The sequence below is a fragment of the Heptranchias perlo genome, chromosome 28, assembly GCF_035084215.1.
Source record: "Heptranchias perlo isolate sHepPer1 chromosome 28, sHepPer1.hap1, whole genome shotgun sequence".
Lineage (NCBI taxonomy): Eukaryota > Metazoa > Chordata > Chondrichthyes > Hexanchiformes > Hexanchidae > Heptranchias > Heptranchias perlo.
Window position 1 is genome coordinate 38,144,254 of NC_090352.1, and position 17,086 is coordinate 38,161,339.

The 17,086-nt window shown below is 44.8% G+C and overlaps 2 protein-coding genes across 2 annotated transcripts in view; one reads left to right on the forward strand and one right to left on the reverse strand.

Annotated features, from left to right (window-relative positions):
* fam222ba (family with sequence similarity 222 member Ba) overlaps window positions 1–9,807 on the forward strand; it is a 39,258-nt gene extending 29,451 nt beyond the window's left edge. The window contains exon 2 of the mRNA XM_068008517.1: window positions 3,856–9,807. Coding sequence (XP_067864618.1) covers window positions 3,873–5,201 — 1,329 coding nt within the window. The 5' untranslated portion in view covers window positions 3,856–3,872 and the 3' untranslated portion in view covers window positions 5,202–9,807. The remainder of the gene's footprint in view (window positions 1–3,855) is intronic.
* Window positions 9,808–14,070: 4,263 nt separating this feature from the next.
* The window catches only part of LOC137345077 (uncharacterized), a 101,004-nt gene continuing 97,988 nt past the window's right edge, over window positions 14,071–17,086 (reverse strand). The window contains exon 34 of the mRNA XM_068008518.1: window positions 14,071–16,747. Coding sequence (XP_067864619.1) covers window positions 16,479–16,747 — 269 coding nt within the window. The 3' untranslated portion in view covers window positions 14,071–16,478. The remainder of the gene's footprint in view (window positions 16,748–17,086) is intronic.

The window sequence follows — 17,086 nt, forward strand, 5'->3', positions numbered from 1 at the left end:
ACACTGAAGGCTGTGTTTTTTTTTTAAAAATGGTGTGAATTGAGTCTGCTTCATATCCGATTGCCAGTTTAGGGAATTGCCTCAGATTATCCAATGAAAGCTTGTTGACAAACTTCTTGTGACGTCGCTGTTTTCCTTTCTATTGTTGCAGGAAGTGGTAAATGGGTGTAAGTTGTTTAGTGCTCCCTTTAGTGCGGTAAAGGGATGTTGAATTTGTGTACTAATTTTGCTGACTCCCAACATCTGTTCGTAGTAGAAATACCAAACTCAGCCAGGGCTTTTCATCAGCTGAAGCCTGAACGAGCTGAAGACCCCTCATTAAGTGGAGGCATGTAATCCATCCCAAATCCCTTGTGCCCAAAAACACCTTCCCGTCACCGTGCTCGCAACCCTCCGACAGTGGTGCATTTTCTCTTTCCTTCTCCCTCCCCCCAAATTTTTGCCACCATGCCAATGATTGGCTGCAGTGAAGAGTTGAGTGTTTGAGTGAACCCTGTGCGTGTGTTCATAGCAGTAAATTGTGCTACACCTGTTTACCACATGGGTAGGTAGGTAAAACATCACTGTACCGTCTCAAACATTTCAGTGAAGCATAATGGTGGCTGTGTAATATTTTTATACCATGTCCATTAGAACTGAAAACACCCAGCAGTCAGTACAATTTATAGATTTTTGTTGTTCCAAACTTAGGAATTGCCTGGAATTTTGAATTGTATAACACTCGGATGAAATACGGGTGATGGTATTAATGAGAGCAATTTGAAGAGACTTGAGAATACCTCAAAAAGGGACTTCTCCCAGTGGCTCGATGCTTATCTTCTTAGAAACTACTTGAATTGTTAGGGCTAAAATGCTTTTTTTTACTGAATGCTGAGAGCAGTGGTATTCATTTTGCAAGCCTTTCATTCTATAGATGTAGCAGTTGAGGTGTGTTTCCATGAGAATCCTTTGATCTTTCAGTCACTTTTAAATAAACCATTTCAGACTTTCCCCAGGGGATCTCGACCTGTTTAGATTCAGTCTCTATTGTCTGTTTTATTTAAGGCACTTCTATTGAAGTGCTGATACTGGCACTCCAGGGGAAACTCAAGATTTCTGAGTACCACTTCCTCTCTTTCCCCCCCCCCCCTTTTTCACCATGCTAATATCTTCCTGGTCTCGGTTAGAGGATCACTGGGAACAGGAGCTTGGTTTCTGTGCTTTTGTTCTCTGGACCTGTAGAATGTTGGGTCCCAACCTCTGTCCAAGTTGCGGATTTCATCTTTATAAAGTATTAATGGCATGCTATCAAAGTGCCTTTTTAATTGAAATTATGCCTTATGGTGAGGAGATGGTCATGTTTATGGAGCTTGGGTTGGGAAGGGCTTAAATCTACTCAATTGTCTATTTTATCCATTGTAAAGCAGCGTAGATTGCCCTACCACCAAGGTTGGGATACCTCTACATTTGACCTGGTAGGACTCGTGGCTGAGGTAAATGTCACATTCTCCCTCAGTACAGCAGAATTTTAAATGTCCTCATTTGCGTGTATGTAATCGCCACCGAGAGCATTAGTGTAACCCCACCATTGGAAGGCTGAGCCTGGAGTGTGATTCAGGCATATAACTGACTCGGGTATCAGATTGTGTGACGGCCATTCCTGGATATTGAGGACCATACATTGGTGAACTTTGGGCAACTAACCATTCCTCATGTATCAGCAGGCTATTTACTGGGGAGGGGGCAGGGGAGGGCAAGTAAAGGGTAGTCATATGTGGAAAACTTGGCTCATTATTTTTTGCTGAGCCCAGGGATGCTGAGGCTAATTGTCACACTCTCCCTCTCCTCTTTCTCCCCGCGCCCCCCCCCGCCCCACTGCTGCCCCAGCTAAAATCAGCCAATTTGGTACAAACCAGCAGTTGAACCAGGAATCTTCCTGCTCTGTGTGACCCTGTAGCATGCTAGGCAATCCATTTGCACACTGAGGTTGGCAGCTAATATCCTAAATGGGTAGCAAAGTTGGGGATTTCCCTGGAGTAATGAGATTGTCCTCTCTCAGTATATTACTCTGGTATTTAATTTCCATTATGCCTAGCCTCAGTGATGCTGCAGAGTCATGCAAGTACACTCTGCTCATGTTTCTAATTCTCCAAACAGTCCATGAAACAAAGCATGCAGTTTAAGAGCTTCAGGACAGCACCGTTATCGAAGAGTGTGAATAATCCGATTAAAGCATTACAAATACAGTAGTACAATGTTCATGGATCAAACCATTTAACTCTCTGAACTGTGCTGCTCATCGTGGGCTCTGTTTGTGCTTTGTTATGCCCCAGATACAAGTAGTTGCAAACCAATCTTGCCTCTCCATGCTGGACCTTTTAAAGCTGTCACTTGATTCTTTTTTTATCCTCATGACCAGTAAATGCAGCATTTTCAGTCCTCACGACAGACTGACGCCTGGAGTACAAATAACCTGCACTGCAGCCTTACTGCTGCACTTAATTGACTGTACTTTCCAGTGAGTGCTTCTCGTTGTACCTCTCTGCCACTGATCAGGAGGTCATTTCACCTCTTAAAAGATTCCTGTCTCACTGTGTCCCTGTATTAATTGTTTTAAGGCTTCATTCACACACACGTCTGAAGATATTAATGAAGCAGAACTTGGGTATTAAGAATTTACTGAAGGGAGGCTCATAAATGGGCTTGGCTGTACACTAAGAATGTGAAAATCTGTGGCTCATTGACCAGTCTAAGGGTCTGAGGCACAGTGCTAGGAGTTAATGGAGGAATTGGCTCTTGACACACACAACGTTCGTGTAGTTAGCAACAACACTGGAGGATCCAAAATTCTCCTTCCAGTGACCCTAGTAGGGACAGGAGGTGTTGTGTAGAGTTTGTTAAATAATATTCTGACCAGTAGGGTGACTGACGTCCATTTGATCTGGAGAAAGATTACCCTTGAAGGTGTTTTGTTAAAAAAAAATCCCAACCCCAGTCTTTTTTGTTCTAGTTTTTTTTTCTTTAAATTGAAAAACAAAGGTGATGGGGGCGAGGCTCTTCGTGAGTGGCACCACGAAGTTGAGAAAGTTGCCTACATCGGGGAGTAGTGATTCAGCGACTCCCAAGCTCAGGTTTTTGAAGCCATTCAAATTATAGGAGGAAGGGAGAACTGAGGGAAGTTTCTCATTGAGAGAGAATGGGCTGAGCTTCGAGGATGCAGGAAAGAGTGTACAGGATGCTGTCTTGGAGATAGTGAGGCCAAGGATGTTGATGGACGAAGGAGTGAAGGTGAAGCCTTAACAATAGAGGATGTAAAGAAAGACTTGGATTTATATAGCCCCTTTCTCAGGCCGTCCCAAAACGCTTTACTTTTGAACTGTAGTCGCTGCTGTAATGCAGGAAACGCGGCGGCCAATTTGCGAGTCGTGCCATGGGATCACTTACGTCCTCCTAACAGGGCAGATGGGGCCTCGGTTTAACGTTTCATGATGGCACCTCCTTTACAGTGCAGCGCTCCCCGAGTACTGCACTGGAGTGTCGGTCTAGATTTTGTGCTCGAATCTCTGAATCGATGACCTTCTGACTGAGGCGAGAGCTCTACCAACTGAGCCACGGCTGACACTGTGTAAAACCCCTCTTTACTTCAGAATCTGATTTTACCAGGTTTTCACTTTGCATTCCTGGTTTATAAATGTGTGAAGGTTGAAATCTGCTTTGATTTTTGGAGGAAAAAATGATTGAAGCATTGTTCTTGTGATGGCTAGATGAGTAACAGAATGCCCAGAACAAGCAAAATGATGGTACAGAAACACTGAAGAAAGACCATCTTGATCTCCTATGTCACTCATCTTTCTTCTTTTATTTTTGTGTTCTTAGGGGAAAATACACAGAAGATGAGATCTGCACAGTACCCAACCCCAGCAGAATTGGATGCGTATGCTAAGAAAGTTGCCAACAATCCACTGACTATAAAAATCTTCCCCAACAGCGTCAAAGTACCGCAAAGGAAACACCTCCGCCGTACGGTGAACGGTTTAGACACTTCAGGCCAGCGATTCAGCCCTTACCCTTCTCAGGCCAGCTCCAATCGTGGTTTACTCGCAATAGTCAAGCTGCCCACGAAAAGGATTGTGAAAGACTTTGACGGAACCCGCGCGAGGTTGCTGCCGGACATCGCCATGAATCCCCCGTCCGCTCCATACGCTGCACCTAGCACTTTACCCCACCCACAAAACACACTGCTGCAACCAGGGTTACATGGATATCGGAAGATGCGCCCAGATGGGGACGCACCTCCCAACGTCACTGTGTCTACCTCAACCATTCCGCTCTCCATGGCTGCTAACCTGCAGCAGAACAGGCCCTCTGACCTGAACAGCATTGTGCACCAGATATACCAGATGTGCCAGGCCAGCGCGGGCCTTACCACTACCTCAGTCTGTGAGGGACAGATTGCGAACCCCAGCCCCATCAGCCGCAATGTGCTGATCCACGCTAGCACCCGGGTGTCCGGCCACAGTGTGCCTGCTCACCTTCCCCCCTGCATCGTAAACCCAGGGGACCCAACTGCTGCCATGACGGCCATCGCCTCGGGTGGTGTTGCCATGGGCAATATGAGCAGGATGCAAGCAGCCTACCAGAATGACATAGATTCCGCCACGTGGCATCAGCACCAGTTAGCACAGTTGCAACATCTGACCAGAGACACTGCTGGCGCAGGGCATCCTAGTAAGCTCCACAGAGATATTTCTGGAGCTGCATTCACCAGCAAGACGTTGAATTACCCCGCCGAGCTGTGCCTGGGCCAGCCTTTCAATCTGAAAGTTCCCGGGGATAAATTGTCGCCATCGCCTCCTGTCAACGGAATGCAGGGGGCTCTGCCCTACTCGAACGGGCAGTACTTTCAGCCAATATGGAACAACATCCTTCCGACTCCCAACAGCGACAGCTCCGGGTCTCAGGACCTTGGCATGGTGTTTCACGGAGGAGCCTCGGGCCCAGTGGACTGCGTGGCGGGGACTCACTTCCGAGCTGGAGCTGGTTCCTCCAGTCAAACGAATGTCCTGCAGACCGTGGACTACCTGGGCGGGGACTACCAGAACTCCTGCTTTAGGGACCAGACTATGGGAATGCTGGGGAAGGTCCACAGGCCCCCCATCAGCCGAGGCCCAGAACCAAATGTTAATCACAATAGTCATATTCACCACCCTGTGTACAGATGAGCTGGGTTCAAGTAACTATGGTGCTCTAGTCAGTCTTAACAGCAATTTTGGATAATGTTCTTTGTGTTAATGCCTTTTAATTGCCAAACTTGTCCGTGATTTTTATTTTGTTTTGAAAAACCTTTTCGCAAACCTTTTTTTTCTCTTTTGAGGAAGGATATTTACTGAAATTGAAGTCTTGTGTGCCTAGCCACCACCTTGATGCGTGGATTAGATACTGGCCTTAGAAACAGGAATGGAGGCGGGAGGCGGGGTGGGAAGAATGCAAGTCAGATGCAATCTTGCAAAAAAACATCTGCAGTGCCAGAATCTTTGATTTGAAATGAGGTGTGAAAGGCTGAGGGCAGCTGTTTAAGTATCTGGCATGTGTCGACACATCACTCGCTAGCACGAGTGGGGGTTTAGTGTAAAAGTGCATGATTGTCCCCATTAGCAGTTCTCTAGAGAGAGAGGTGTGAGCCCTATTTTACCACTTTGCAGCAAGTCAGCATATTAATCTGAATTTTTTTTTGTCGTAATATGGCTTTTGCTTTACAGTTTTAGTGGTTCCCCCCACCCCCTCCCTGTCCTCTAGCATCCCACTTGTTCTGCTGGCTTGTTGCAGTCTCTGTAATCTCTGAACTGCAGAGTTCTGTTTAACCCTGACAGATGATCCATTTGCAGAGCTGTCACCATGAGGGAAAATGTTCAGAATGATATTTATGACCCAAGAAGTGACAGATTGCAGACTCATTTAAATCTACAGAGCTGTGTTTTATTTTTTTTCTGTGATGTAGATCAAAATAGGCCACAGTTTTAAAGCAAAAATGAAGAACGGTCACTGCACATGACTGTATGATTGGGTTTTATGGTAATTTATTGAAAAACCTTTAGCCTCTCTCTCTCTCTCTCTCTCTCTTCCTCATCTCCCCCTCCCCACCCACCCCCCCTTGTCTATGCTAAGTTAGCTGATGGTGGCTGGCATGACATGGGATTGAGTGTAACAGTCAACCTCTGTGCCCAAGGGCTGTGCTGTTGGTCTCTACCCAGTGACACGCTGTTGGAAATGGCCCATATTCGGCAAGGGCTGAATTTGGCTTTGCTGCGATGCCCTTCATGGTCAAAAGACTGGCTGGCGCTGTCCAGGCAAGCCTAACCATGGCCACTTGGGTGAAGAACTGCGGACTGTCAACATCTACGGATCTGTATATCACGTGTCATTGTTTTTAGGGGAGAGGGAGAGAATTGGAGGGCAGGTGAAAGAGATTATGAGCGAGAGCGGGTGGGTTCATGGTGAAGGGGAGTTATGTCTTGGAATGCTGACCAGCCCCACTCATCCAACCAAAACTTGCAGGAGAAGGTTGTGTATGTGAGTTGTTTTTGGAGGAGAGGGAAATTTCAGTCACAAAGATGTCGTCACCATATCGTGTTGTGGGTGTCCGACCCCAGGGTTCTTTTGAGTAAAACACACTTCTCGCCTAGAAACTGTTAGATGTTTGAGGAAGCAGCTTCTACGTTCTTCGCTTTGGATTATGCAATATTTGCTGCAGGAGCTGTATTTCTGAAACCTCAGCATTTATAGTCCAGAAAGACAGGCGTACACTATCCTGATTAATGCTTAGTTCTGTAAGGTACTCAGTTCTAGTTTTTATTTAAAGCCCAAATATTTTAGTACTGCAGACCCTTACTATGACCCTAGAGAGGTAGAGCAATCCTGCTGGCTCATAGAGATACACTGTGACCCGTCAACACCATGAAAACTGTTGCAATCTGCTGGTGAATCCCCTCTCCTGGCTCCCTGCTTTATTGATTATGTAGGTTTTCCAGTGTGTCGTATCTTGGCTGTGGCTTCAAGCACCTACAGCACTTGGGGTAGCTGGGAGGAGAGATCTTTTGATTTGTATCAGATATGTATGTACATAAAGTGACCACAAAGCTGTTGGATTGTCATAAAAACCCAAATGGTTCACTGATTTCACTTTAGGGAAGGAAACCTGCCGTCCTTACCTGGTCTGGCCTGAATGTGATTCCAGTCCCATACCAGTGTGGTTGACTCTTAACTGCTCTCAGTTGCATCAAAAACTGCTACAAAGAATGCAGTGGTTGAAGGCCCACCACCACCACCCCCACCTCAGGGTAACTAGGGACGGGCAATAAATGCTGGCCTTGTCAGTGACGGCCACATTCCCAGAATGATTTTTTAAAAAAAACTAGGAAACAACAAAGGAAATATTTATTTTAAAACTTGGAAACAATAAACTGAAACAGTTCAGCAACAGACTAATTAAATCATTCTCTGGTAGATGAGGCAGTATTTAGTTCATGAATCTTCCCTGATGACATAAGGAGTAAAGGCATCATCTGGTGCAAAGGTCCAGATTCGATTCCTAGGTTGTGCTGTTGGACACTACAGTTGAACTCGGTGTCCTGGGGCAGGTGTTACGAGCCAGATTTCCGCTGCTGTCTGCTGTCCAGTGACACCTGCTGGTAAGTCTTTGTGGACGTTGAATGTATCAGGCTGTGATTCCCTACGCTGTTGAATGACATGCTAACACTCACTGTCTGCGCCAACACCAGGAAAATGACCACTGGGGGAAGGTGCCTGAGGAACATTGGCACTGATACATTCAGATGCCAATACAAATTGGCTTCGGGAGAGGAAGGGATTAAAGGGGAGTAAATTGGGGAAAATCCCTTTAAACTCTCAAACCACAAGGAACGAGTTTAACTGCAGAAACAGAAAATACTATTTCTTTCCCCCTCTCTACTTAAAATTAAATGAGTCATTCCAGATAATCATTTATGACTTCTATTTTTAGTGATCAGAGGGAGACCTGTTGGAACACATCTAGTGAATCCCATGACCATGTAATACTTCTCATCATTGACCTGCCAAGGAGGTTTAAAGTTGTCATTTCATGTCGCTGGTCCTTAAAGTCTTTTATCAAATAATGAATTTTAATTGCAGACAAGTTTGGCAGCAAAAGCATTAAATGCGTTTTTATTTTCCTTTTCCATACACTGGCTGAATATTGCTATACTACTGTAACTTTAAAAAAAAATTAAGTGTAATAATTCTGTATGAATGTTGCCTGTTAGTGAGGGTCTGAGTAGCAGTTGTGTATGAGTGATGCCATTGACACCTGCAAGTCATTGGCCTCTCTCACCAGCCCATTGAAAAGCCTTAAGTCTTTGCTCTCCCCGGATCTCTTATAATGAGCATGGTTTGAAAATAGAAAGCCGGCATTTTTTTTTTCAGTGTAAAGCTACTGTTGGATAACAATCGTTCTTAAGTGGTTCTCTTAAGCAGCAGAAAAATTAGATTTAAAATATTTTGTCGTTTAATATTTTTAGATCTGTGTAGTTCAGGGCTGTAACCATTTTTTCCCCTCAAGGCTTCAAAGCTTTACTGATGTTGACTAGTTATGCGATAAATGTTTTTGTGATTGGAGTCACTACTTGATAAGCTTGGTCAGGTTATCACGCAGAGTATCGCAGCATCAAGGCTGCTGGACAAACACTTGCTTGAAAATGGTGCCTGTTTATGCTTGGATTTAAAGGAACACTTCACGGTGCCTGCAGATGGTGGCTGTTCAACTGTACAACATATTCCTATTCTTGTCTTCTCTTTACTCTGTCTCTCCGCCTCCTCACCCTTTCTCCACACACCCCCCCTTCACCACACCTCGATCACTGACAGCTCTGTCATTGGACTGGTGACTCTTTCCCCAGTAAAGGGAAAAAACTGAAGCTGTATTTATCCTAAAACTTTTTTGAACTCCTATCTTCTGTGGGATGTGAGTGAGCGTTACAGAAAAAAAATCAATTTCATAAATTTCGAACTCAAATTGAAAGATGGCATTAATCACCACCATACTTCATAAAAAGCTGCTTGATAGATAGAAATTGGTAAAGTTTGTTTTGAGGTTTCAAAGACTCGCAGTTAGTTATTTTTTGTGTCTGCATGTGAGGGAGGACAGGGCTTCTGATTCTTACTAAGAACTATCCAAGTTTCTGTTTTCAACACAAAATACTTCAACCAGATGAACTGCAATAATCATGACTACAATTGATGAACTTGGAAACTCCGATACAATTTTTTTTCCCACTAGAACCAGTTTTTGTTCAGAGAAGAGTTAATGGAGATTTATTTTCAAGTTGGGGGACTTTAAGATTTTGTGATAGTTTAAAATGGTAGAATATCTGGTTTACTGTAAGTTTTCAGTGTTGTCACTAGATTTCACTAACACGTAACTCTCTCTGAAACTTTCCTACTACGTCCACCACTCAACAGCACAATTACAGATTGTGCCATTCCAAACTAGGGTTGTGGCTGGCGAGAGTATTTTGAGGTGTGTAACACTAGGTAAAGTACTGGGGGTACAGGTCTGTCACTAGTGTTGGTGGCACTGCTTGTAAGCTGGCAAATTAAGAGCATTGCTTTAAGCACATTCTCTTTCTCCTCTTCTCTGTCCATATCCACTTGGTATCGATATGTTAAATCAGCCTGGTGAGAACATTAAAATGGCTGTGTTCTTTGGGTATTGTAGTCAGCAGACCCGAGGTTTGAGAAACACGATTGGACACTTGAAGACCTTGTGTCTATATTAAAATAGCGCTGTGTCGAGGGAAACTTCAGTGCTTTTTTTGATGTGTCTGGTGTGACATTATTCACTCACTGGGGAGACCTTGGTGAGAGCGCCTCTCTGCACCCCAGACAAGAGTTAGATTCCACCACGGGGGCATTCTTGCTTTCATTGTAATGCTTGACAATAGAACTGGGTGTCCTATTGACTTCTGATGTGGAGATGCCGGTGATGGACTGGGGTTGACAATAGTAAACAATTTTACAACACCAAGTTATAGTCCAGCAATTTTATTTTAAATTCACAAGCTTCCTCCTCCGAAAGCTTGTGAATTTAAAATAAAATTGCTGGACTATAACTTGGTGTTGTAAAATTGTTTACTATTGACTTCTAGCACGGGTATAGTGAGGACTACCATGGTTAAATTTGTTACTGTGCTGTAGAAATCGATTTTATCCCACACGAAAAGTATTTTACAGTGTCACAGCAGTTCTTGTGACCTACTAAAGCAGCTTACCTGCCATCAAGTGTTTTAGTTTTCAACTCGGAAGCTTTAGTAATGGATTTTAAAATTAGTTTGTGCCGATTCTTAACCTGTGGTGTAAACGGGATGCACTCCGGGGAGTGTGGGGAACAGTGAGGGGTGCGGTGATGATTTCTGTCTCCGGGATTGTTGGCTTGGTATTTGCTTCATTGCATGTCCTGGATGTACACACTCGAGGGTAGCTTCGCTCCAGAGCGCGCTTTTTTTGTGTATGATTTGAATATCTGCAAAGATGCCGTGCAGTGTTGTCACTAGGATTTTAAAGTGTGCTGGCAGCGTGAAATCTTCAGTAAAGATTGTTAAAGGTCGGCCAGTGAAGTTATAAGTGCCGCGCCCACTTGAACTGTTGAAAGAAACGCCCAAGCAGTACGATAAACTTCTAGATTTTGTCCTGCCAAGCTTGGACAGTATTCGGAGCTGGTGCTGGCAGTTCTGGGTCTGTTACTGGTGGAGGCAGACAGCAGCAAGTTTGAGGCGATGGCGCTAAGAGTGTCAACATCAGAAGTGTATTTGCTTAGCGTTTTTTTTCCTGTAGTGTATATCCAGTGACAGTACTGCTATGGGACCTGTGCCTGCTCTGATAATTTGAGAAGCTTTGAAGTGTTTTTTTTAGTTTTAACAGCCCTGTGCTAATTCTAAATGAACACATGTATTTTTTTTTCTCTCTGCTTACCATGTGAAAAGGGTGCCTCCACAGGGCTTGGTTTAATAACGTATTTGCTGCAATGGTCACTGTGGAGGAGACTTTAGCTGCTGCTGCATTCTTTTTAAAAAAAAATGAAATCGAAGATAAATATAAGCTGCTTTTATACGTGCTACGGGTAAACTCGATACATCTGCAGGAGACATTGCAGTTGATGGAGTTACTGATCGGATGGGCACCTACTAGGATGAGAATTTGAGTTTGGATTAGGAGCCGCAATGATGTATGCACAGGTAGATAGATGGTTGTTGCATTTATATGTGGACTTAAATGGACAAGTGAAGACTGGGGCCTAAAAAAAACCTGTACAGAATTTTTGAAGCAGAGCCACTACTGAGAGAATCTCTACCCGAGGGGATGTGACGCCTTTTTCATTTTAAGACTGTGTACCCAACTTTCATGAATCAACAATGTGCATTTTTACAGGGTACTTCACTTCAATTACCTTCTCCGTGTATCGTTGTAAACTGTGCACCCTTCGGGCATGCACCCCCTCCCCCTCCCCCTTTCCTCCCACCAGCCCAGCTCCCTCTGTCGCACAGTCCAGTATTTCCTCTTGCACTGACTTATTAACTTCAGTGACCTTGCTGTGCAGTTACTCACCCTGATGTGCCACTGGATTTTAAAAAAAATATCCACTGAAGTAACTTTTAGTTTTGTCTTGTCAGTGGCTGATCTTAGAGCAGCCTGTGTTCTTTAGATTGGGGTTGTATGTTGGGCAACCAACCTGACTCAGGACTGTACGTGTCCAATTCACCTATTTATTCGAACACCCTGTACCCTGTCAGGTTTTTAAAGCGTATCTAACTTTAACTTCTACCAACTGTAGAATCCTGACACTAGAATTGTTTTAAATAAACTCTGATATATCTCTTCCCCCCCCTCCCCTTACCCCTGTTTGTTTCTCCCATCCTCCCTGCAGACTTGTGTACACATTCTTGTCTCTCTGCCCTTCACACTGTCCTGGTCAGCTAGGAGTGGAGAGGATGTAGCCTGTAGGTTTCCTTGGTAACTCTCTATTAGATGAGAGAAGCAACTCTTAAGTTACAGTGCCCCTTGTCATGTCGGACCAAGAAACTTGCCAATAAACATGTTGAGAGTTCAAATGACCCATCAAAGCTGGGGTTTAATCTCTCGAGTGCTCTGTACAAGAGTCTAACACTAGTGCTGGGGCTGAACCAGTATTAATAAACAGGAATGAGATTGTAGACTACCCATGCCTTGCTTCATCGCTAGGAGCGAGTCAGCCTAAACCAAGATAGAACAAGGATGCCTGTAAGGGGCAGAGTAAAGCAACATCGAGACACTGGTGAACATGTCCCCGACAGGCAGCCGTCTTGTGCCAGTTTGGGTACATGATATTGATGTATGAAACTTGATAATTTATGACCTGGCCTCTTGATAAAAATCAAGAGGTTAAAAACCTTAATATTTTCCTTCCATGCAGGGAAAAAAAGCTCAACACTAACTGGTTGGTGTGTGTTTTACAATGTTTTCAGAGTTGGAAAATCTGGAAGGTGAGCAGTCCTTGCTTGTTGGAGGAGATATCAAATTCAGTATGAAAACGATGTATACTATTGTAGAACTACATTTTGATGAAGAATAAAAAAAAATTTGCACATCTAAACTACGTGAAACTCGATGTTGACATTTCCTCTTTTAAAATCTGCTGCAGCTCACGGGGCCGGAGATGAGAGATGTGGATAGGACTGCTCGCAATTACCGATGGTCTGGAGCTAGACTTCAGTGAGAGAGGTGGTGCAGGTTGGACCTGGACTCTTGCATTTGGGGATTGGGGAATATTTATACAGAACTTTTCCTTCAGGTGAATGAGTGAGTGGGGCAGAGTCCATGGAGGGGTGGATTGTATATGAGCTGTGGAACAGGAGAGATTGGTGGGACAAATGATCTTGTCTTAGTTCTTGAGGGCTGGAGCCTGCAACATTAACTTGTCTGTTCTCTCCACAGATGCTGAGTGAATCCAACATCCTCTGGTATTGTTTCGAATTTCCAGCATTTGCAGTTTTTTTTCTCTTGCTGTTTTCTTGACCCATATTGTATGCTGAAAGTTTTCTTGGTGAAGGAGGCAGAGTTGGGGGTTGGTAAATTGAGTGCAAAGCATCGATTGGTAAACTGGGTTTACAGGATTGTGCAGGAAATTTGTTGTGCTTTTATTTAAAAACAAATATATCTACATCAAAAGCATTAACTTGGATGCAGTCAACAAAACATTTGGGGCCATATAAACAAGTCGTGGTCTATCGATTGGGTTCTGGGTGGTATACTGCGGAGGGGGGAATGGGAATTGGGAGTGCTGCAGACCAGTCAAGGTGCTGGAAGATAAATAAGGTTCCTTTTAAGGAAGGAGGATTCAAAAAAAAAATCTCCCTGCTCCATTTTCTTGTTCCCCTGAAGGGGCTGAATCATCCTGGGGTTTAGTTCTGTGGGCCTGGCAATACATCGCCCCAAGTGGGCCATCCTTTGTGTGTGAGAGTCCCAGTCGGTAAGTTCACTGGGGCGATGCATTGTGACTTTATTTTCCTTTATTAGGTAAGGCATAGAATATAAGACCAGGGAGGTTGAAGAGCTAGAACTGTATAAAACATTGGTTAGGCCACAGCTTGAGTACTGCTTACAGTTCTCGTCACCACATTACAGGAAAGATGTGATTGCCCAAGAGAGGGTACAGAGGAGATTTACGAGACTGTTGCCAGGGCTGGAGAATTTTAGCTATGAGGAAAGATTGGATGGGCTGGGGTTGTTTTCTTTGGAACAGAGGAGGCTGAGGGGAGATTTAATTGAGGTGTATAAAATTATGACTGGACTAGATAGAGTGGATAGGAAGGACCTATTTCCCTTAGCAGAGGGGTCAATGACCAGGGGGCATAGATTTAAAGTGATTGGTAGAAAGATTAGAGGAGAGCTGAGGATTTTTTTTTCACCCAAAGGCTGGTGGGGGTCTGGAACTCACTGCCTGAAAGGGTGGTGGAGGCAGAAACCCTCAACTCATTTAAAAAAGTACTTGGATGTGCACCTGAAGAGCCGTAACCTACAGGGCTACGGACCAAGTGCTGGAAAGTGGGATTAAGCTAGATAGCTCTTTTTCAGCCGGCACAGATACGATGGGCCGAATGTCCTCCTTTTCCGTAACTTTCTATGATTCTATTAGTTGATCCAGATCCTGTCCTTGCCAGTATCCCCAGACTTGCACCTTCCAGCAGGAGTCAGTAGATGGTGATCACGAACCTCTGGCTAACTTTTTGCTCCCCTATCCCAGTGGGGATTTGAGGCTAGTAGTAGAATGCCCCCATTTTGCCACCCTTGAGATCATCCAACTTGTCACAGATCAGACATGGAACGTGAGACCTTCCTGGTCTGTGTGCCTCAGTTTTGGACGTGGCAGTACTTTCACACACTGCAATCGGAGGATGACTTAACTGTAAGTCGAAATGGTCGCATACATTTTATGCTATTTTAACATCATTAAACCCTGACCCATATGTACTCTGTAAACATCGAGCTCCATTGTTAGATATTTTATATTTGATAGTTTAACTTAAGTAAAATGGTTCCGCTTATCCTTCACTGAGTGAGGAAAAATAGACTCTCATTTATATAGCACCTTAGTACGTCTCCAAAGCATACTGCATACAATGAACGAGAATCATACCACAGAGAAGGGGGCCATTCGGCCCATGATGCCTGTGCTGGCTCTTTGGAAGAGCTATCCAATTAGTCCCACTCCCATGCTCTTTCCCCAAAGCCATGCAAATTTTTCCTTTTCAAGTTTTTTTTTATTCGTTCATGGGATGTGTGCGTCGCTGGCGAGGCCGGCATTTATTGCCCATCCCTAATTGCCCTTGAGAAGGTGGTGGTGAGCCGCCTTCGTGAACCACTGCAGTCCGTGTGGTGAAGGTTCTCCCACAGTGCTATTAGGAAGGAAGTTCCATGATTTTGACCCAGCGATGATGAAGGAATGGCGATATATTTCCAAGTCGGGATGGTGTGTGACTTGGAGGGGAACGTGCAGGTGGTGTTGTTTCCATGTGCCTGCTGCCCTTGTCCTTCCACGTGGTAGAGGTCACTGGTTTGGGAAGTGCTGTCGAAGAAGCCTTGGCGAGTTGCTGCAGTGCATCCTGTGGATGGTACACACTGCAGCCACAGTGTGCCGGTGGTGAAGGGAGTGAATGTTTAGGGTGGTGGATGGGGTGCCAATCAAGCGGGCTGCTTTGTCCTGGATGGTGTCGAGCTTCTTGTGTTGGAGCTGCACTCATCCAGGCAAGTGGAGAGTATTCCATCACACTCCTGACTTGTGCCTTGGAGATGGTGGAAAGGCTTTGGGGAGTCAGGAGGTGAGTCACTTGCCACAGAATACCCAGCCTCTGACCTGCTCTTGTAGCCACTGTATTTATATGGCTGGTCCAGTTAAGTTTCTGGTCAATGGTGACCCCCAGGATGTTGATGGTGGGGGATTCGGCAATGGTAATGCTGTTGAATGTCAAAGGGAGGTGGTTAGACTCTCTCGTTGGAGATGGTCATTGCCTGGCACTTGTCTGGCGCGAATGTTACTGGCCACTTATGAGCCCAAGCCTGGATGTTGTCCAGGTCTTGTTGCATGTGGGCTCGGACTGCTTCATTATTCGATGGGTTGCGAATGGAACTGAACACTCAGCGAACGTCCCCATTTCTGACCTTATGATGGAGGGAAGGACATTGATGAAGCAGCTGAAAATGGTTGGGCCTAGGATACTGCCTTGAGGAACTCCTGCAGCAATGTCCTGGGGCTGAGATGATTGGCCTCCAACAACCACTACCATCTTCCTTTGTGCTAGGTATGACTCCAGCCACTGGAGAGTTTTCCCCCTGATTCCCATTGACTTCAATTTTACTAGGGCTCCTTGGTGCCACACTCGGTCAAATGCTGCCTTGATGTCAAGGGCAGTCACTCTCACCTCACCTCTGGAATTCAGCTCTTCTGTCCATGTTTGGACCAAGGCTGTAATGAGGTCTGGAGCCGAGTGGTCCTGGCGGAACCCAAAGTACATATCCATTTGCCTTTTGCGAGTTTTTATTGCTTCCAACACCCTTTCAAGCAACGCATTCCAGATCGTCGTAACTCACTGCAGGCAAATGTGGTAAGCATTCCGCAAATAGCAAGTGGATAGCCAATTTGCTTGTTTTTGGTGGTGGTGCTTGAGGGAGGAATGCTGGCCAGGGTGCCAGGAAAACACTCTGTTCGAATAGTGTTCTGGGATCTTTAACTTCCTGCTGAACAGGCGGATGAGGCCTCCCATAAGACGGCACCTCCGACAGTGTTGCACTCCCTCAATACTGCACTGGGAGTGTCGGCCTAGATCATGTGCTCAAGCCCTGAAATGGGGCGTGAACCCATGACCTACTGGCTACCAACTGAGCCAAGTTGACACTGATAAGTCACACTGAATATGTCTCACAGCGTAAACAAGTTAAACCATCGAGTCTTCGCTTGGCGTGTCTTTATCTGCTTCCTTGTAATCCGAAGTCTCTAACACCGTCCTATTTAGTTCCAAAACCACCATCTCTGATTCTAGGTTTGTCTGCCTTCCCTTATTCTTTGCTGTCTCTTTGTGTTTCCTGCTGGTGCCTAGATTGTGTTTTCTCTTGCCCCAGATTCTTCCTGCGTTTCTGTGTTTGGTTTTCCTCGATGGGAGTGACCCGCTATCTGTTTCATCCGAGTTTTTGTCGACACTTTCTTCTGGAAAGGGGATGGAAAACAAATAGATAATTTGATTTTTTTTTCTTGGTCCCTGATAAGCCAATACATTTTTGTCAATGCAGTGCAGAAGATTTTGACGTATCTGAATAATAGACTTGCATTTCATAGTATCATAGTATGGTACAGCACAGGAGAAGGCTATTCGGCCCATCTTTGAAAGAGCTATCCAATTAGTCCCACTTCCCTTCTTTCTCCATAGCCCTGTAAATTTTTTCCTTTCAAATATCCAATTCCCTTTTTTAAGTTAATATTGAATCTGCTTCCTTTTGGGCAGTGCATTCCAGATCATAACTCGTCTTTTAAAAAAAAAATCTCACC